Here is a 21,720-nt window from a genome sequence, read left to right as displayed (position 1 = left end):
CCTCAGCTTTGAGTGGAGTTTAAATCACATGGGGAACCAGAGAAGCCTGAGAGTTGTGTTTGATGTGGAAGTTGGCTTTGCTAGTCTGCATGTGGGCAATTTATGATGTAATTGTGGAGAGATGTAAGAAGTTACAGCACTGATTCTGGAACAGAGGGGGAAACCCCAGAGCCTGGGGATGGGTGCAAGGCTGACAGAGGACACTGAGTTGAGCAATACTTCAGAGGGTGTAGCACAGTTGAACAAAAGCACAGTGGAAGTAATCCTACTGGTGTTGCTTGGACGTCATCCTGCTGGCAGAGGAACTGCTCACATGTTTTGCAGGGGCACCCAGCTCTGCTGCCTTCTGGGGTGGGAATGGGGAGCAAGGAGCCAGCTCCTGGGCAAACCCTGGGGATGAGCTATCCTTGTCCTTGAAAGCTGCAGGCATTCAGCAGCCTGCACAGCCTGCTGCTGCTCCTTCTGCAGCCACCAGTGCCCTTGGTGTCCTCATTTTAAGCATTTGCAGAAAATTTGGCTTTTGAAGCCTGGCAGATTTTTGAAGTTACTTCTGATTTGGTATGGCCTGCCAGTGGGACAGCATAGGTCACCAAGGTGTTCTCTCCTTGTGGGGAGGGAACGTCAAATCTGAGACTTTTCAAGGGAAATTGAGAGGATGCAGACGTACTTTGGGAAACAAATGTTGCCTCTTATTAAGCAAAAGACAAGCAGCTCCCCTCCCCTTCACAACCAGCCGAAGGAGTCCCAGAACAGACTATGCTGAACATCAGGCTGCAAACAAGATTAAAATTAGACTCACAAGGTTTCATCAAGGGAGAGTTTAACTGCGGCGCTCAATCAGGCTGCAGAACCCGCTAATGACAATTGAAATAAAGTCATTCAAGACACATCCTTACATGTCATGCTGCAGGAAGGAAAGTCTGCCCTTGCCTGTGTTTCTTGGCCAAGGCATCTTTGGTGTCTCATCACATCGCTGCCCAGTGGCGGAACCAAGGCTGGCATCCCCTTGGGAAAAGCAGCAGCGGGTCCCCAGGTTTTGTGGCTGCCCCATGGGTCATGTCTCATAGGAAATAACTGATAAACAAGTGGTAAAAAGAATGGGAGAGCATTTGGGTGAGACTTCCAACATGAGGAGACTTTCTTGGCTGTTGCAAGATCACATAAAGCCAAAAAAGCTATAGATGCCTACACAGCAACCTGAGTGGGATGTCGGAGAAATTATCTGTTGGAAAAAAAAAACCATCAGTTTTTAAAATTCCTCTATTTTCAACAGCAATCTCTCTGTTTGCAGAAGGATGGCTAAGGAAGGATGGGCTAGGTTCTGCCTGTGTCCCTGCTGAGCACCACCAGAGCATCTCTGCACCCCAGAGACATCCACAGTCTCCCAGCAAGAAGGAGAAATAAAATGTAAGTATATGTCACTAAGTGAGTGTGAAGCTCTCTCCAGTTCTTTAACCTTGCCCTCATGAAGCTGTGCTCCCTGAATAAGCACTTTGAAATCACCTGGCAATAAAACTTCATCACTCTGCCAACATCCATTTTATACGTGGTGCTGCCCCAACAAAATTCTCTGTTGACACCACTTCAGCCTGACTTCACGCCAAAAGGAGAGTCCCTTTTGACCCTTCTACCTCTGCCTAAATCCCAAGGATGTGTGGAGCAGCCATTCAATAGCCAGGCAGTGTCTCCTTTAGCATCATGAGGTAACCGGCAACACCAGCCCGATCACACAGGGCACAGCACAGTTACCACATCGCCTCTGAGTGTGTAGTGAAAGCTCAGAAATGGATAAAATTGCCTTTCTCCACGAAGCCTTCACCCAGCCAGGCCGCCAGCACACACCTACATTTAGGTGCTGCTCATCAGTCTGAAATCAAGGCTCTCCTGCTGCACAGGGATAAGCCTAAGTGCTCTGTTAATCAGGAAGCCACGTGGATGTTCAGTGTTCAACCATAATTATCATCCAGTGAGGACACTGAGCACATCTTATCCTGGTTCAGCAAGCTCTGAGGAAGGCAACATCATATGAACATTCTCCAATGTGCGGGGTTCTATCCTCAGCACTGTGGAGGCTCGTTCCTCCTTTCCTTCATCAGTCAGTCTGTGTGAAGGCAGTGGGTCCCACTGCATACCCAAGGCTGTGCATGCGACACATCTTCATTACTGGGGAGCACTGACGTGAGAGAAGTGCTGGTAACAGTGCCTCAGGCAGGCAGAATGCAATCCTGGAGAGGGCATCAGGAGGATTTCACAAATAAAGTAATCAAGATCTTGCATGGTAGTTTTGCAACCCAAAAAACAGTCATCACCTACTTGCTGCTCTGCAAGAGAATGTTATTTTCTCTGCAGGCTGTAATGTTAAAGTGTTCTCCGTGCTAAAAAAAGAATTGCTTCAGAAAAGAAGAACTGTAAGCCATGACAGAAAGACCTTCCCACAACACATAGCTTTCTTCCGGGCAGGATTGCTCAGCACTGCTGCTCCTCTCCTTGGTCTTCCAGGCAGGATGAACAGCTGACTTAAAATACGTATTTTTCCAGATTCATGTTTTCTTGTAAAGAATACATTAACTTTCAAAGACAAAGTCATTTCAAAAACAAGAGCTAAAATTAGGCTTATTATTATTTTTTTCTCTCCCCTTTACAGCTTTTACAAGCAATTACCCATTTAGTGTTTCGAATTTACACACAAAACTTCAACAGCAATTCTATTTCTGAAGCTTCTTGAAGGGAAAGCCTTAAAAGCTTTCTCAGAACGCACAGCAGCACAAGCGAATGAAATTGCCATTTTAATTCTTGTTTTTTAAATGAATGGGAAGCAGCAGGGTGCTCGTTCATCACCAAACATTTGTTTAAATTTCATAATGGTGAAGCGAGCTGTGTGACTGCTCTAGAAACTGGAGGCAGGATTCGTGTTTGCACCATGACCCTTCGCACTGCTGTAGGAGTGTTGCTAAAATAGCTGCACAAGCTATTATGCCAGCACAGAGCCCAGGTCTCTTCTTTCTGATGGCACAGGCAGGACACGTAGATGGACAAATTTAGCATCCCTGCAGCTTGGGGCACTCACCTTTGTGGGAGAGCCAAGTGTAACCTCCTCCTCCTGCACAATTCATCCTCAGAAGGAAGGCTTTGTTTGCTACTCTCCAATGCTCACACAGCCCCTGAGCCCCTGCCCCTGAGCAGCAGCGACAGGGTCAATCCAGAAGCCAAAGGCATTTCTTTTGCCAACGACTCACAAGCAGCTTTGCAGTCCATAAACAATGCTAAGCAAAGGTTATGCACAGCCAATTCACCCAGCTGAGTCAAGGAGGTTAATAAAACTGCTTGGATTCTCTGTCTTGCTCTAAGTCTGGTCTTCAGGAAGTCGGAAGGCATCAGTGCTTGGTAAATAAACGTGTTCTTACCTCTGTCTCCAGCTCCAGGATCCCTCCCCAAATCCCTGCAAACCACTCATTCATGACCCCTGACTGCCTTTGCTGTATTAAAAGACTCCACAGAATAAAATAACCCGAACTTCCACTTCTTACACTACACATCACTCATTCTCATTCATATTGGATTTTCTCTCAGGCTTCAGTCCATATTAACTTTGTACTCTTTATGTGACCATTCATCACCTAAACCAACTCGCGTCTCCCAGCTGACCAAGGCATTCATGAAACACTGCAAACACCACTTTGGGAAGGCACCTTCTTTAGGACTCTCCTGCTCTGCTCCTGATGTTCCCCTCCACTCCTGTTTCATTGCACCTGAGGGACTTCTCTTCCCACCTGCTGTAATCTCAGTCAGGACACTTGTCCCAGACAGCCTGATGGACAAAGGCCACCTGACCAATATCTTCTCTTTATCTTTAAACTGGAGCCACTCTCCAGGTTTCTCCATAGTCCAAGCTCTGATAAAACCCCCTCACAGTCTTTTTAAGTCTGAGCAGGAGAGGAACGAACACAAAGATTTGTCTTCAGCCATAAGGGCTGGTGGGCTCCTCCAGATCTAGACTCAGCACTAAGAGAGACCGAACGTGATGAATTACCCAGAAGAAAAGCCAGGGAGAGTGTTCCAGTCTTCCCCAGGACCTGTCCTTTGCAGCAAGAAACACTCTTCATAGAGAAAATGGAAGTAGAGGAACAGTTACTCCAGCAAACACACTAAGGCTGCAGCTTTGAATTGATCATAAGCACATGAGAGTGCTTTGATTTCAGATTTCTGAAAGGCCCTTTAATACAGGAAGGTTTGTGTACCTGCAGCAAGTGAGTATCTCTGGACTCACCTCATCCTCATCACCACAAGCAAACCAGTAAATGAAATCAGGTGCAGAGAAGAAAGGTCAGCCTTTCCCTGTCTCGACAATCTCTAGGAACCATACAGAATAAAGGACAATTGCAGAAGAAAAACAAAGTTCCAAGAATCATCACAACTCAGATCTTTATTCAACAGCAAAGTTGAAGGGAATATTGGTGTTTCCCCTCAGGGCAAGTGTTCCAAATGGAAATTAAGTAAAAATATTGTTTCCCAAAAGTACTCACAATGAAATTAGTTTTCATTAAATATATTTGTCTGGCAAAATAAAAAATAAAATAAAATTAGAACCCGTACAAAAGAAAATCCCTTGCAAATTTGTAACACCGTAGCAATGACAACAATGTAAACCTAAATGTCTGGCAGTTGTAATTAACTTGTGGAAATTACTGTTGAACTTTGGACCAAGAAAATAAAAATAACTCTGAGTAGCAACAAGCCAATTTTAGAGGCAGTCGAGGGTTAGGGAATGCTACAGGGACAGGGCACACTAGTGGCTTCATCAACAGTTTGTGCTAGTGGACTGCTAGTGAGGGGCTATTTGAGAGCTGGGAGGAAAAGAAGTTAAAAGCTGTTGCGGCATCACAGCATATGGTACAGCAAAAACCTGCAGACTTTCCATTCTGAGAGCTGATCAGTTGGGTGAAGGCCAGTGACAAGAGCTGAGATGACAGTGGAGAGAACAATGACAGCGATGAACGGTGCGAGTACTGGGAAGCAGTTAACTTTTTTTTTGTCTTTTTTTCTTTTTTTTTGTCATTGCATTGGATTCAGTTGTGAGCAAACTCTTGGGAGTATCTGGGGAAATCTTCTGCTTACAGTAGCTGCTTCTTCTCCCTACCTCCCTCCTCCTTCCAGTTAGAGCCTCCGCTCTGACAAGTGGGTGCCAGAGGCATGTGGTTTGGTAGCGTTGTCCTTTAGTTAAGAATGTCTATTCCAGTATTAAAAATGTAAAAAAACTCCTTGAGAGGGTGCTTCTTAGTGGCAGTCTTTGCCTTAAGCAAGGCCAATGGCCTGCAATTAAAAGTTAATTAAAGCAATGTGGATTTGGATGAGCGATGGGGAAGATGGGAATGGGGAAGGAAAGGATGCAGGGAGCGGGGAAGAATGCAAGTGTTTCTACATCCCTCCCCAAAGCCAAAATCCAAGGTGCACAAGTGGGTTTCTGTTTTTCTCACACACTCTTCTCTTTTTAATATCTCTCCAGTTATAATATTTCCAGTTTCGAAGCAAGTTTCAGCGGCAGCCTCAGTTACAGTCATAAACAAAGTCATAGTTGCTGGGCTCCTTTGGGATGGGTGGAGGAGCATCTGGGATCTGTATATTTTCCAAGTCAAGGAGGCGTAGCTTTATCTCCATGCTGAGCAGCGTATCTAAGTCGTTTCGTGTCAAATCACTCAACATATCTTTCCCAAGGAGGGCATTCAGCCCATCGGTCCATACACAGTACTGCAAAGGGAAAAGAGAGAAATTGTCATTAATAGACTTTCTGGATACAGACTGATTGTCTGTTTTGGTCTTCTATGGTTATTGCTCCCTCAGGACTTACGAAGTGACCTAAAATGAGGTTCATTCATTTTACTCCCTCATATCACAAAGAAGGTATGTTCCAATCAGCTGCTCAGAAAAAAAGGAATGCTCTAAAAGTAGGAAGAAATGAAAACCTCTAGATGGTTTGACAGTTAGATATTTGCTCCAAACTTCTTGTAGAATATTCCCCAAAAGATAAGTGAGAAAGAATGAAACTTCACCTAGGATAAGAAATATTTGGAGATGTCTCCTTCTCCTCCTCCTTTTCCCCGTACTTGGAGAGCATGATTCTCTTACATCAAACTTCTATTACTAGGACAACTAAATTGTGGACAACCCATTTGTTGAGGCATTCAAGGCCAAGTTGGTTGGGGCTCTGGACAAATAAAACTAGTGGGTTGCAACCGTGCCAATGGCAGGGCTACTGGGAATTGGAATTAGATGATCTTTATAGTCTCCTCTTGCCCATGCTATTTTATTTTTCCATGGAGTTAAATTAGCTGATTTCCAAAGTCAAATCCCCCGTGATTCCTTCCGTAAGAAATCCTCTATCAACTACCCAGTTTAATCTGTAGCAAAACAAATCATAACAAGGTGGTATCAACAGACCTGTGCAGAGATACGCTCTCATTGACCAATCAACCTATTTAACCTCTACTTTACATTCTAAATGCTGCAAATGCTCAACTGGTCTCTAGAACCCCCTTTTTACTGTTAGCTTTTTCCTGATAGAAGATGCTATCTTTCTCAATGGCTGACAGCTTGAGACAAACACTGGCTGAATAACCATTTTAAATACGTAACAAGCCCATGGGAGAATGGTGACGTACAGTCAACTTATATCAAAACAAGTCTCTTTCATTTATTACTACAGGCCATTTATTCAACCATGAACAGAAGTACTCAAATGCTATCATCTAAAAATAAAGAGTTCAATCATGAACTTGTGTCCTAGTTTGCAGGAGAGAATTAAATCAACTGTAACTACATTTTTATCTTACAAATACTTCTGCTAGATTTCATGCCAAGAAATGGATTTTAAATTTAGCTGACCATTTGCTACATGATATTGGCAAATCTAAAGATAGCCACAGTTGACTTCATCCTACAGCAGAAATGAAGATTATCTTAAAGAGAGACGGAGAGAAAGCCCTCTCTTGGGGTATGTTTTCATCCAGAAAAAGGGCATGTTTTTCAAATAGGATGGTTAATACACTTCAACATCCAAAGGGAAATCCGACCCATTTAAGTCAGTACCACAAGAGCACCAGAGCTAGAAATTCACTCAGGGTATTGGTAAGCCAAGCTGTAGCTTTAATATGATTAGCTGTACAAAAGAGACTTGAGGGTACAGATCAGCTATATAAAGAGACATGAGGGTTCAGGCTGTCCTGCTAACAAGCACCAAGGAAACAATTTCCCTACTTATTCTAAGCTCTCAGAGTGCCACTGAAGACTTGCAAAGCATGCAACTACTGTGGAGAGTATGCAGAATATCAAGAGAAGAAAAAAAGCTACCCTATACCTTAATTATTTTTAATTATTTTTATGACCATCTTGAAATCTTTCTTTGGGAAAATTTTCCTAGCATGCACTCTCAGGAAAGGAACAGAAAGGCAAAAGGCCCTCCTCCAGTTACAGAAATGCAGAGCATCCATTCAACAGATGCAGCAACTGACGTAAATCATCCATCACTTGCTCAGTGAGTACGGCCAGGACTTTCTCTGTGGAGGAATACCAGTGATCCAGAAAGCAGAATTGTGATTCTCTTCCAGATATAACTCATTCAGGGCCCACAGGAACCAAATTCTGGCCAGAATTCAAATGAGTGCAATGGCCTGGAAAAGGGGATTCCTCTCTAATCTCCATATTGGCAAGTGCCTCTAATTAAACCGCACATTTTGAGCAGAGAGAAATCCTAATGAGAAGGTAGAAAAACAGAGGCATTCACTCAATTGCTTCTTTCTTTTTTATATTTAAAACAGAATAAGAGCCACTGAAAAATTAATTTACTACAGATTCATTTTCACAAAATTCCAGAGAAACCTAATTATAGCCTACTTCATCAGTTTCTCTGTCAAAAATCAAGGATAAGATTAATCCATCTTTTTGCTATGTAGTTGAAGCCAGCTATTAGTATTCAAACGAAAAACAAATATGATGAAGTGATCTCTCAGTGCTGAATCCTCTGGCTAGCAGTAAGCTCCAACAGATGGCTAAGGGTATTGCCATACTTAAGGGTGCAAGAAAGAGGTCCAAATCTCAATGACATTGGTTCTGTAATGAGATTTTATTAAAAAAAAACAACCTTAGGAGTCAAGCAGCAGAGCCAGACAATGAGAAACACTGCACAGGTTCCATCTCTGAAGGTTTTCCAGATCCATCTGGATACAGCCCCAAGCAATCTGGTCTGAGCTCACTGCTGACATGCCTTGAGCAAGAGGTTAAGTTTAACCTTTCAAGGTCCCTTACAACTTGTACTATCCTACCACCCCAGTTGTTTTTAGGACACACTAGATTCCCACATCCAAAGCTCTCTCTACAGTCAAAAAGACTGCAGAAATAAAGCTCTCTAAATCTGACCTGAAATTCTCAGGCACCAACATCATTTGTGGCACTTTACACAAAGCTGTCCAAATCTTGAGGGGCCACCTGTGAAATCTCCCTAGCTGACATGTTGCTAAATCAGCATTTTTATCAACAATCACCTCAGTTACTTGGATGAAGAATCATGAGGTTCACAACAACCTATCTGCCTTTCCTTATGGGTGCTTCCTCTGTACACTTGCACTATTCACTGTAACCATAACTCCTTCCTCTGTAATTCAAGAAGAAGTACAGGAGAAGGGAGATGCCCTTTTGAAAACGTTCATGTGGGAACTATCAAATAGCAGCAGAGATTGTTGCCTCTGGCCCCTTTTTGAGCATTTATTTTTGCTTCAAAGAAGCTGCATAAGATCAAAAAGAGATATAAAGATAACAGAGGTGTTTTAATACAATCACTAGTGCACCTCAATGCTAGCATCAGCCAGTGTGGTACAGTAGCAGTTTTTGAACATTCAGACCATTAAAATACACTTGTACCCTTGGGCTACATTTGTAACAGAAGTAACTGAAAAATCTGTTGACTTTCATGACTATTTGCTTTTATGAGCTGAAACAGACTAGAACTCAATTTCTGGAGAATTCATGTCAGAAAGTACCTGACATAGGTCCAGTTCAGTGGATGAAGACAATCATGTTTGATTTGGACCAACAGCTCTAATGGCACATTATGCCTGGGATCCTGTTGCTCGTGGATGAAAATTTACCAGCAATATTTCTCAGCTAAATTTTTATTTGAAAATTCCAAGTTTTCTGAGAGAATCACTTGTGATGCTTCCACATAATTACGTAAATAAATTTCATCATCTCTTAAAAGGCAACAATACTGTCAATTCCTTCTGTTATCAAGTAAGAGAAAGAAGCAGGGAGAAGACCATCACCATGCCTTGCTGTTGTCATTTACACTTCTTACAAAAGTGAGACCAACTGCAAGCTCCTGTTGTATCCACTGATGGAGATGCAAGAGAAATGACTTTCTATAATCACCTGTCATAAATGCTTTCAAGAAGCACAAAATTAAGAAAAAAGAGAATACGCTGTTCTGGAGAACACATAAAATTGAGACCCTGTGTTTGTATAACCTCCCTTGATTATACAGGCATGATCAAGATGAGCTGAGGACAGTAGTGATTCATGAACAGCTTGGGTGTGTAAATCATTGATGTTGAATTAAAGTTCACAAAATAGAATACATAGCAAAGTGTTTCAGTGTCTAACACAGACCAGACAAGAAAAATCTTTACTGCACCTGAAAATGGTGAGCCAGGTCTGCGGAACTGTGACGTTTTCCCAAACTCCCTTCTTTCCCTTACTCACAGTTTTAATTTCAGTAGGTCTTAGAAATATTGTCCTGGATTTTGTTCCCCATGGTGCTTTGTGACACACAAATGCAAAACACAGTTCAGGATACACACAACTGCAGGTCTTGATCCCATACCAATCTCTCTGCTTTCAGTTTGTTGTGGGACATGACACAGGTTCAGACAGATACTCCGTAATAGGGTGACCATTCCTATGTTCTTAAAAAGCTGAGGAACTGAGAGGGCTTCAAAGAAGCTTCTGTGCTCTGAACTTGACTCACCTCATGCTTGTCTGGAGCAATGAAATTCAGCTGGCCACTTGAGTCATACAATATAGAGAATGCAAGCTCTAGCACTTCCTGAAAAAAAGACAAAGAAACATATGTTAATGTTCCAGAAGAGGCATTCCTACATGCAGGTCTTTCTTACTCCCTCATACAAATGGAGAAATAGGCTATGGTACTCCCCTGGCCAGGCCAAAGCCACAGCAGTACCAAACCACTGCAAGAGACTGGCACAGCAGGAACTCCAACACAGGCGCTTCAGGTAAAATGAACTCACTGCTAACTATTGCTCACTCACTGAGGACTAAAATCAACACAACCCATAAAAGTGCACTTGGAAATCTGTGAAATTATTAATTCCCAGAAGATTTCTGTCATTTAATCTTTACCTGAACCAGAATCTGCAGGTGCAAAGTGAACTATCTGGCTTACTTAGTTGTAAGGACCCAAACGAATCTTGGGAGAGGACAAACCATCTACTTTTTCCTCCTTAGTGTTGAAGCTGTAACTTCATAGATGACAAAGTGAATTCATTAAACACTAGTCTTCCCTACAGGGCACCTGGAGTTGGGCTCCTACTGGGAAACCCAGCCAATGTGAATAAATAATGATCTTTCACTAGCCAACAGTGAGCATACAAGGATGTTATCATGGTTACTGCACACATCACTACAAACGCTGCTACAACCGTTTCTCAACCTGTAAGCTAGCTGATATGTAAATAATAACTTTGTGGAAAAAAAAAGACCTGGCTACAACAGGACAATGCTGACTCAGAACTACTTTGATCTGTATGATACATCCTATTCTTTTTGCCTCTTGGCTTCCTGAACCTCATAAAGTTGATTAGTGTGCAGGTCTGGAGCCCCCAGTACAAGAAAGACAGGGAACTGCTAGAGAGGGTCCAGAGGAGCCACAAAGATGATCAGGGGACTGGAGCACCTCCCCTATGAAGACAGGCTGAGGGAGCTGGGCTTGTTCAGCCTGGAGAAAAGAAGGCTCTGGGGTGACCTCATTGCAGCCTTCAGTACCTAAAGGGAGCCTACAGAGGGGAGGGGAATCAACTCTTTGAAAGGGAACTGCAGGACAAGGGGAAATGGTTTGAAGTTGAGGGAGAGGAAATTGAGGTTGGAGGTCAGGGGGAAATTCTTTCTCTACAGAGAGAGTGGTGAGGTGCTGGAACAGCTGCCCAGAGAGGCTGTGGATGCCCCGTCCATCCCTGGAGGTGTTCAAGGCCAGGTTGGATGGGGCCCTGGGCAGCCTGGTCTGGTATTAAATGGGGAGGTTGGTGGCCCTGCATGTGGCAGGGGGTTGGAAATTCATGATCCTTGAGGTCCCTTCCAACCCTGGCCATTCTGTGATTCTGTGATCACCAGCCGATTCTTAGCTGACAACAGGCCCTACGCTGCCAGCAGCAATAACAGCACCGCTTCTTAAATTTGCTACACTCAGTTTTAAATTCGGAATTGACTGCAGGGACTGCAGCATGTGTTGGTCTAGACTCCCACCTTCATCTCCTGGTCCAACACACGCACAGATCCTTGGATCTCAGTAAGGGTTATTTTATTTTTGAGTTTGTGTGATTAAGAGCGGAGTCTGAACCATAGAAACTTGTAATCATTAAGGATAATGTTGGCTGATCAGAGATCAGGATCTCATGGGAAATGCTGCTGATTTCCCTGAGTATAGTTATTAGGTCCAATTTGCAGTATTGCCAAGCCACAGGAGACAAGTCTGTGCTAAATCTCCAAGAAAGCTGCAGCTACTCCTACTGTTGGTACGCTAAGCAAACAAATTGCTCATGGCTCACATAGCCTTTCTCTGTGTGCTAGGCATGTCTCTAAACCACACCTTATTAAGAGTGATATCCCTCATTAAAGAAACAAATTTACTGCTGCCCACACAAAGCTGGCATTATCTCCTCACAGCGTCATAAATTACTGACATCAGAACATGCCAAGTCATGCAGCTGAGCTTGTGAAAATGAAAGATATCAGTGACAAAAGGGCTGTCCTATGATGTTCATGAAAGTCAACAACAATTCTATTGGCCTGGTTTCTGATCGTTTGTCCTTTGGAGAATTTCAAGAGATTGAAGATTTTGTTCATCCCCAAAAAAAGGAAAAGGAGAGAAAAGCCCTGTCTGAGAGGAACACGAAAGCAAGCCACAGATTTAGACACTCCTAAGCAGATATACAGAAGAACTAGATTTAAGGCACCAAGCTTCCTTTTATGTGCAAAGTAGAAGCTTGGCAGCCCTGGATTTAGTTCGGCTTCTTTGTTCGCTGCCCCAGAGACCAACAGCTCGGGAATTACAGCTCCCAGGCTCCAGCATCTCTGCCATCTCATGCACAGCAAACAGTCAGGAGGAGTGGAAGCCTAAGGCTGGAGTTACCATCTGGTCTTCCATATTGATGGAGGTCTCAGTAGTTGGTCTGTCTGACTTGTCAGACACCCACCTGGCTTTGGTCTGCTCCTACCAAGGACAGGTGATTTTGAGGATGCAGCAGTTCCTGGAGGAGGACCAGTAGTCTCCACTAGCCATCTGTGATTTTCTCTGCTATCTTCTGTTCTACTTTTCAACTCTTTTCAAAGGCATTTTCTACTCCAGCCTTTTCCACCACTTCCTCTTGCTCTCTGATTTTAACTCTCTCTTATTCCTTCAAATCTGTTCATTCCTTGTTTTGCTTTATTTCTCCCTCACTTCAACCTGCTGAACTCAGTACCTTAGCACTCCTAACTCCTTGCCCTCCTGCACGTTTCAGACACTTGCTGTTCCCTACCTGCTTGTAAGGGGAAAAACTTTCCTCTCTCTCCTGCTACCTGGGCCAACTGGAGAAATGATATTTAGATAAACAGAATTTTAAAGGGTCTGTGGTTGAGTGATCCCATGCAGCTGGAATGACCTCTCTCTACTCTATCACCAAAGCTGGTGTCTTTGCAAAGGCTGAGTAAACTGAATAAAGGTTACTTGCAGACCCAGGAGTTCCTCCTGAGAGAACTATATATGTATGCTGTGACAGGGTACTTTTTCACCAACGTGAAGTAAAAGGGAAGCTGCAGGAGTACAGGGAAGTGAGCAGAATTATTTCTGCAGACTAAACGGGCACGAAGCCTGAAGACTACTGCATCAGCAAACACAGGCTGATAGAATAACAAATACACAGCAATATTTTATCCAAATTATTCTCTTACGCTTTGCTTTGAATGCTGCAAAATGTGGAACATTTAATTTCCTTGAAATTAATTAATATTACTCAAGAGTTCAGAAAGAGGACTTTTAACTACAATTTAAAAACACAAGTAAGATGAATAACAATGGTCCTATCAAGTAGTTCCAGCTTCATGAGCATGCAAATTCCAACTCAGTTTATCTCTTATTTATTTCTAAATGGCCCCACTGGAAGAATAACAGCCATGTGCAGGCAAATTATGAGATGCTGAAGCCTTTGCTATGGACATTCTGCTAATTCCAACTATGCTCACAGCAGTGGCGTTCCGACGTTCAATTTCCCTTTCAGGCAATGAATAAACATTATAGTGGTTGATATGTACACATATATTCACCTTATACATACATACATCCATACACAGACACACTACACACAAAAAGAATGCACTGGTTGAAAAGTCCTCTTAAAAAATATATATATCACCAATTGTGAAAATTCAGGAAGTAAAAGATTTAATACCCTGAACTCAGAGAAATTGCATTCTATGCTTGGCTTTTTCCTCTTCATCTCACCGTCCACTGTTTGGTACTCAGTAAACAATGATGTGTTATTCCTATGATGCTGCAATATTAAGTTGTTGCAATATTCTGCAGTTTTGTTTGGGAAGACAAATTCCCAAACACTGTGATTCCCAAAGGAAAATAAACCAAAATAAAACAGAAAACAACCAAGCAAAACAAAATAAAACAAAACAATCAGAAATAGTAAAAAAAAAAAAAAAAACCATAATAATCATTGTTGCTTGGATCAGAAATTGAATGCTCCAGCTGTGGATGGAGCCGTGCTATCGTCTCCTGATTTTCACATCTTCAGACAGTTTTACACTAATCCAAAGCAATTTTACTGAGGAAATGGAGCAACGCTGACGGCTGAGGACAAACTGATCTGCAGCACTGCTATTTAGCATTAAATACTATTGAGACATTTCTGCTCCATAAAGATGACAAATTTCCATCACTGCCGCCCACTGCTTTCATTGCTCCTACCTTTCCTTTTTGTGAGGATGTATGAGAGCTAAGACAAGGAAACACTAAAAATACTTTATATGCATCATAGAAATGTCCCAACCAAATACTCTTGATGGTTCAGTTGTAAATTGAGGTAGGAGTTCTATGTAATCTATTGTGTACGTGTGTGTTTTTGCTCTGATTCAGAAAATCAACAAGGAAAGATAGTCTTGGGATTTTTTTTCTCATATGGCTTGACTTTTTTCATTTCCCACCACGTAAACTCAATCCTAAAAAGAGATGACAGCATCCTAATAAACCACTTTGCATTTGTGAGAAACACAGAATAATTGAGATGCTCTGCGTATCTATCTATCTCCATCAACAGTTAAGGTAAGAAAAGTCAGTAGTGAAGCTGCAATGATCGTGTGACATGATTTTGACAGTGCCTTTTCATTTTCTACAGCTTTCCTCTCAACTTCTCCCCAGTATTTATTTGAACACTGAATGTATGCATTTCCTTAAGGTGTTGAAGAAGGGAGTCTAAACTTTACAGTTCTGTCCATAAAAATCTCTTGTTGGTTCCAAGCATCCTCTCTTGCAGGTGCTTGAAATTCGGACCCAGCTTCCAGAGCTCATGATGTGGTTCTGGGTCAGACTGAACATCACTGGGATCTGATTGCTTCTTGTCAAGTCAGACAGTTAAATCTGACTGAGACTTCATGAATATGTGTAATACAATATGGATGAAGACCTTCTCCTCCAAGGGTGTCAGAGTTTGCTAGTAACTCAATTTCTTCTTACTGTGGTGGCTATGCTTACTAACATAAACTGCAAGTCTCTGGCACTGAACAACTGGAGTCTTAGCTCCAGCTCAATTTGAAATTCTGATAGAGTAGCATAAATCTAATTCAGGCTGACCATTGCCTCCTATTTTTTTTCCAAATGCACTGCTGAATACATCCTTATACACCTCATTAATTGCCTAGCATCTACCTTACACCCTTTTGTTGGCAGTTATTTTTCTACCTGATTGGACCTCAAGTTATCAGCAGCCGGACATTAATTGCAATTCTGGCACGTGCTGGTGTTCGATGAATGTGAACTCATCAGAGAATGCAGCTGGAACAAACCCAGTAATTTATCAGAGACATTAGAAAAATAGGTACCAAAAGCCATTGCTGCCGAGCTTTGCAGCAGCAGTCAAAACTGCTTTGCTTCGGAAGACATCACTACTAAAGACTATCCTCATGTGCTCTGGGCATATGGCAATGAATATCTGTCAGGAAATCTGAATAAAGGACAGTAGGTTGTCCTAACTATTCAACTCAAATGGTCTGAGCTGAAAACAAAGCATGTGTGCGTACACAGAAAGGTGTCAGGTTAGAATGGAAAATATCTATTGCTTCAGGGAACTTGGGTTGACCAGTCTTGCTTTTCTCAAGGTGTGCATGCATATAAATTTGAGAGCCATACCTTGTTTTGTTTAAGAGCTCCTTTCTCCTTCATGTGAGGGCAGTCTTTCCCAGTCACAACAGCTTTTATATCTGCCACTGGCACTGCATTAAAGCAAAAATCCGAGAAGCAACAACAAAAACAAACAAACAAAACCAGAAAATGAGTTAAAACCATTTTATGTGTAGAAGCTACAGAGTCTAAAAAGAGCCAAGACTAATGTGTTAAAATTGTCACCCCTTGCCATTTCCAGCCTGTTGTAAGAAAGAAAACCGTAACAAAACAACTAGAAGAAGCAATAACAATTCTTGACAGGATTTCAGACTGTGGATAAAAAGCTGAGTCTTTCCTTGCCTGCTGAGGCTACCCTGGGAAAGAGCATTTCATATACATGTGCATCTGCATCTGGACAGGCTTTGTGCGTATTTGTATATCTTAACAACATATACTGATTTCTCTCTTACTAATGTAATATGCCTGCCTGTCCTGTTACTCCTTCCAGGGCCTCTGGGTGAAGTCTATGCTAAACAGAGGATGCTGAGTGAATTGGACCCCTGATCTCTGTCGATGTTGCTGCCCTTCTGTTAATGCCTACATGCATTTTACAAATACGTATTTCTTTACCTAACTGCCATCAGCATTTTAGTTGCTTCAAGTATTCACGGGAATGAGGACCTACCAAGGCTTATAAAACCCATTCCAATTGCTTTAAAAAGAAAAATGATCAGAAACCATTAAAAAAAAAAAAAAAGGTAGGAAAAAGTTTTGGAAGCTGCTGTCACCCACACACATTCACAGAGTAAATCCAGTGAGGTCACTAAAATGTACATTTCCCTAAGCTTCAAGTGGAATTCAATTTTCCAATCATGATTACATTATGGAGAATCTATACACTCCACAATACAGTATGGACCGTGAGTGACAGAAAGTTTCTACAATCTATAAATTATCCATTACCACTGCGACTCTGAAAAGCATCATATATATAGAACAGCATAATAGCATTAAAACCTGGAAGGCTTGAAGTGGTATCAGAAGCTGACTACAAAATGCTGGAGGGTGTGAGCACAGATGTGGCACGCTCACAACAAATAAAGCCCTGAAAAAGAGGACAGCTGCTTTCTGTCCCAGCTGGAATCTGCAGTTTGGTTAACCCTGCCAGCCTGAAGAGAGAGATGACACCCACAGAAGTGAAAAGTTCTAAGAAAAAAACATTTATTTTTGGAAATAGACACAAGATATTCAAGCTTGGCAAAGAGTACACAAAACAGTTATTTGTCTCAGCCCTCCAGCTTCTCATCCACCTATTTTCTTTCATCTGTTGATCTGTTCACAAATCCTAACAACCAAAAATGATCAGGAAAAGTGAGAAGAACGAGAAGGTCTACAGGCGTATCCTTCCTCAGAGATGCAAGCCATTGCATTGTGTATGTGAAGGACAACCTTAAACATCATATTCAGACCTTAATGATCCAAAATTCAATACAAGTGTATCCAAAGAACACCTGGGTATTTTTGGAAGGTGTTCTGCCAAATTCTCAATCCAGTTTGGCTCGACATGCTTGGAATAATAACGATGCTTTATAATCTTACATCTTGTAATATTCCCAACTCTCTTTTATCAAACTCTAGCGGGGAGGCACAATGATAAATCTTACATTCTTCATAGTCTGTAAATCTGCTGTCCCGACATGATAATGGCATTCCCATAGAGGCTCAAGAGCCTGCAGGGAACACAAATGGAAAGTGAAGCCTGTAGTCAGGGTTGGGGTTTTCACTGTGGAAATATGCTCAAAGCAAACAAATCTGAGAACTGCTGGTCCAATAACTGTGCCTGCAATTCAAGTGTGACCTTCACTCTTTTTCTGTCATTCTGACACTACTGTAACTTTCAAGAGCTATTTCTCCAAGCTTTGCCCAGTAAAATAGCATCTTGCAGTGCCAATGTAGCAATATGAGACCCTGTCCTACATTCTGCCAAGACTGCAGTGAGAGCCTGAGGCATTCTGAAGGTATTGAAAAGAAGTGAATGTGACTATGAAATGACAGGGCTTCAACATCAGACAGGTTCTTCTTTCTCTCACAGCCTGAGTTTGGGAGCACTTAAAAATTTTAAAAGGTACAGCCTGCAGATAGGTTGGGGATCAGAGAAGAGAAATAAGTCTTTGTTTTACCAATGCAAAGAAAAGTTTAAATCACTGATTTTCTTCTTTCTCAATTTTCAGGCTGAAGAAACTTCTATCATGTACAAAAATTATTCTTTTTGTTCTTCCACAATAGAAATGGAACTACCAACCCGAATTCTTGTACAAGCTGGTCTGATTTGATGATGACAGGAATGGCATTTATTACTTATGGCAGTTCAGACATGAATAAAAAGCAATGATTACCTATTCCATATGTTTTTTTTGTTGTTATCATTTTCTGGTGATGGAACTATACCAGTCATTGTCTCAGTCATTGTCTCAGTCCAGTCATTGTCTCAGACTTCAAAAATACTTTCCCAGAACTCCAGGTTAAACCTCTACAAGTTATGGGGAAGGACTAAGGATAAATTTTCGAGAGAGCATGATTTTCTGAAGGGCCCCAAAATGACTTCAGTCCCTACAAAATATCCCAAGAAATAGAGGCTGTCACAGAGGCATGTCCGCTCCCAACAAAGTAATGTGGAGTCTTTTTAACAGTGTTCAAAGCAAGGTGTTGTCTTTAAACCCACTGGCTATGATAATGAAAAAGACCTCTGTTTGCCTCCAAAAAGACCTCTAATTTTTCAGCCAGTCACTAGATTGTTTGCAACAGAAGAAACAGCTGTCTCCATGGACAGGATGCGCTTCTGAATATGCCAAACTATTTTAATGTGACATCTGCAGTTAGACGAGGAATGAAAATAAACTGTGTTCCTCTCCATGAAATGCACGACATTTCCAAATTGAATGAAATTACAAGCTCATTGCAAAGCTGAGCTCAGTCCTCATATACGCTTGCCAAAACTAGGACAGCAGTATTTGAAGACATGAGGAAATGTTCTCTGCTCTCTATCTCCATAAACGAGCTGCTGATAATGTCCTGTATTAGGAAAAAAACACTACATGTTATAAAGAGGAACAAGCTTGAAAGAAGCAAAAGCAGCACAATCCTTGTGCATAACTTACATTTATCCTGCAAGGAATCATGGGGTACTTCTCCCTGGGGACTTTCTTCCAAGTCTCCGTAGTGCAAGACCTTGTGATTAGGTGAAAGTCGGCAATACCAAAATTTGTCTGTCAAAATAAATGCATTAAACAAGGTCAGTGACATGTTTTCACCTGCATCATCAGTGAGGCACTAAGGGAAGGACTGTCCTTTTGTTCTTAGAAGAAACGTTTGGGGGTGTAGAAAAGCAGGGCAGGGACTTTGCTCAGTCATTTCACTTGGCTGAACAAAATTGGCATTTACCATTTCTGTCTTGATTTAGCCACTGGTTCCTAAGATAAACATTAGCAAGAACCAACTCACTTGGTTTTACACAATATTGCATACGCTCATGGACAAAAGACTAAGTAACACTGCATTGAGTGGCTAACTTTAATGTACACACAAAAGCTTCATGTTTTGCATGTTTTGTGAAAATTAAGCCAAACTTGGACACCCTAAGCCTGATATATTTGAAATATCCCATAACATGAAGATTTTGACTCGCAGTTTTTTCACACACTAGAAGACGGGATTTATAGAGAGACTGGGAACAACAAGCATGGAAAGATTCAAAAAACAAACATTAACTCCCTTGTCTTGTAGATGACTTAGCGGTTGGTGTGCCCACAGAAGTACACATATCACAATCCTCTTTGCTAGGACATATATATTTTATGTCTCTGGCTTCTCAGGATAGAACTTCTCTTAAAATTATTTATTAGATCTACATCCAGCTGGGATAAAAGGCTGGAGGAGCTGGGCAGTCACTAGAGCCAGCCTGCATGTACTCATGTGGGTGTTAGCAAAGAAAGGACTCCTTGGCTCCTTTAGCAGAGCGATGGCTAAATGGACCCAAAGTTTTTGAAAGGACCCCTAAAGTCTCTTGGCCAGTGATTTTAAATGCAGTGCAATGTGAGGCAGAGAAAGGCAATTCAGTTTTGAATGGCAAAAGAGGGCTTCCACGTGTTTCTTTAAATTTATTTGTCACGGTGGGTAAAAATGTTTGGGGAAAATAAACCACTCATTTCAAATAATTTCCTGATTTTGATTATTTGCTTCATAAGCATAAAGAATACCAAAAAGTTCAGGGGTAGGAGAGCCCTTGATGAAGAGATATTGTGATACAAAGAAAGAGATGCTGAAATATAAGCATCCTAGGACTGTAAGCAGAACATATAATATTACACTACAGAGTCAGGAGGAAAATCCACTTACAAAGCTTATGGAATGAGAGGAGGAGCCCTCAGTAGACTCTCTCCTGAAGAACACACACAAAGCCAATTCATTGGAGCAGTTTGTGCATCTCTGAAGGATGCATGTGAAACTTTTATAGATTCAGACCTTTCACAAGGAACTCTACCAGAAACCCTTCACAACCTGAAGCTTTAAAAAATACATCCTGTTGGACCTGATGGTAGAGCAACTTGCCCCTTGTCTACCCAAAGAAAAGACCCTGCTGTGTAGAGAGATGGTTCTTCTGCCCACCTTTCACTTCAGTCTCAAAAGAATTCAAAAGAATACACTTTACAGACACCAAGATCACAACTACCATTTTTGTCCTAATAAAAACCAACACAGTCTCACTCCTTTGTCAGTAACTCAGCCAAGATGTTGCAGCTGAAAAATAAATATATATGCCAGGAACTCCTTTCAGCTTAGCACAAACAGGGTTGCAGTTTTTACTGAGGGTTTGAAAAGGTTCTTTCCTTAACCTCCTATGAGTGAGAGCATTCAGGTAACCTCGTTCCCACTGCAGTCCCTTGCTCCAATAAAAAAAGGGGAAATACACTCAGTGAAAATTTCTCTACTTCGTTTTTAGGAAGGGGTGGTTTTATCTGAAGGAACCCTACCCATCTAATCTCTGGAGGCAGATGGAGCCTTTTCCAGCAACTCCCCGTAACCCAAGGTTAATTAAAGAACTAATAACCGTAGACTGCAGCTGGAAGCATGTCCACTGCGATTCTCCTGTGGGTTCCCTAATAACTGCCATTGTACCACAGATAGGTCGTCAAGGGGAAAACCCTTAAATGAAACCTATACATGGAACTAACAAGGCTCCCTCAGCTGCAGCCAGGCTGAGCCGGGTGATGGGCACATCGGCAGCAGAGATCTGCACCAAGAAGCCTCTGCAGCCACTCAGCCTTGGCTATCTGGGCTTCTTTTTACCTCTAGTTTACCAGACAATATCCTGTGTAGATAAGTGCACAAGGGGAACAGCTTTGAATGGGATAAATGTTGTTCTACCGTAGTGCAGGTACTGAACACAGTTTCACTGGATGCAGTGCATATAAAGCAGCGCTGCAGTCAAAATAAATACTCTATGAAATTGCTCCCACTGACAAGGAGGGTGAAGTAGCCTTAATTACACAACACAGTGTGGGAAGTGGTGAGCATTTACGTTCAGCTCTAAACAGATGAAATTGAAAAAATAAGCAAAAGAAAAAAGACAACCCTGTTCTCTTTACTATCATCAGGAAGCAATGCTTATAAAACAACAGAAAACTACCTATCAAAACCCAGAGAGCCCTTAAACACGAGTCTGTGGAGTTGAAGTGCCATGAGAGGCTTTGAAGACAGGGCAGACCCTGCCCTTCAGTGGGCAGATCTGTGCTTGGGTGTATCTGGAGCCCGGGCAGCTGCCAGCTCAGGAAAGAGTGAAGGGCATTTTGTTCAGAGCAGAGCCAGATTTACATAGGTGCATTCTCATAGAGTTGTCCTGAAGCCTAAGTCACTTCTGTGGGATACAAGCCTTTCTTTGTGCCAGGTGTTATTACACCTGAAGGAAAGCCTGTGATTCCATCACAGCGTTCAGGCACTATTATTTAAACTTGTCACCAAGTTTTCTGACTAGTAGCTGACCTTTGACACCATCAAATTTAAATGCTAGGGATTCTTTT

At 42.0% G+C, this 21,720-nt stretch overlaps 1 protein-coding gene across 8 annotated transcripts in view; it reads right to left on the bottom strand.

Moving 5' to 3' along the window:
* Window positions 1-4,396: 4,396 nt before the first annotated feature.
* The window catches only part of ELMO1 (engulfment and cell motility 1), a 290,099-nt gene continuing 272,775 nt past the window's right edge, over window positions 4,397-21,720 (bottom strand). For 7 of the 8 annotated variants that reach the window (XM_048950301.1, XM_048950300.1, XM_048950299.1 and 4 more), the window contains 4 exons: window positions 18,802-18,909; window positions 15,671-15,753; window positions 10,013-10,090; window positions 4,397-5,745 (listed from right to left, as the gene is read on the bottom strand). In XM_048950301.1, the coding sequence (XP_048806258.1) occupies window positions 5,545-5,745; window positions 10,013-10,090; window positions 15,671-15,753; window positions 18,802-18,909 (470 nt within the window). In that variant the 3' untranslated portion in view covers window positions 4,397-5,544. The other variant, XM_048950303.1, reaches the window with a different exon arrangement.

This window comes from Lagopus muta, chromosome 7 (assembly GCF_023343835.1).
Source record: "Lagopus muta isolate bLagMut1 chromosome 7, bLagMut1 primary, whole genome shotgun sequence".
NCBI classification, from domain to species: Eukaryota; Metazoa; Chordata; class Aves; order Galliformes; family Phasianidae; genus Lagopus; species Lagopus muta.
This window is presented reverse-complemented; position numbering and strand designations above follow the sequence as displayed.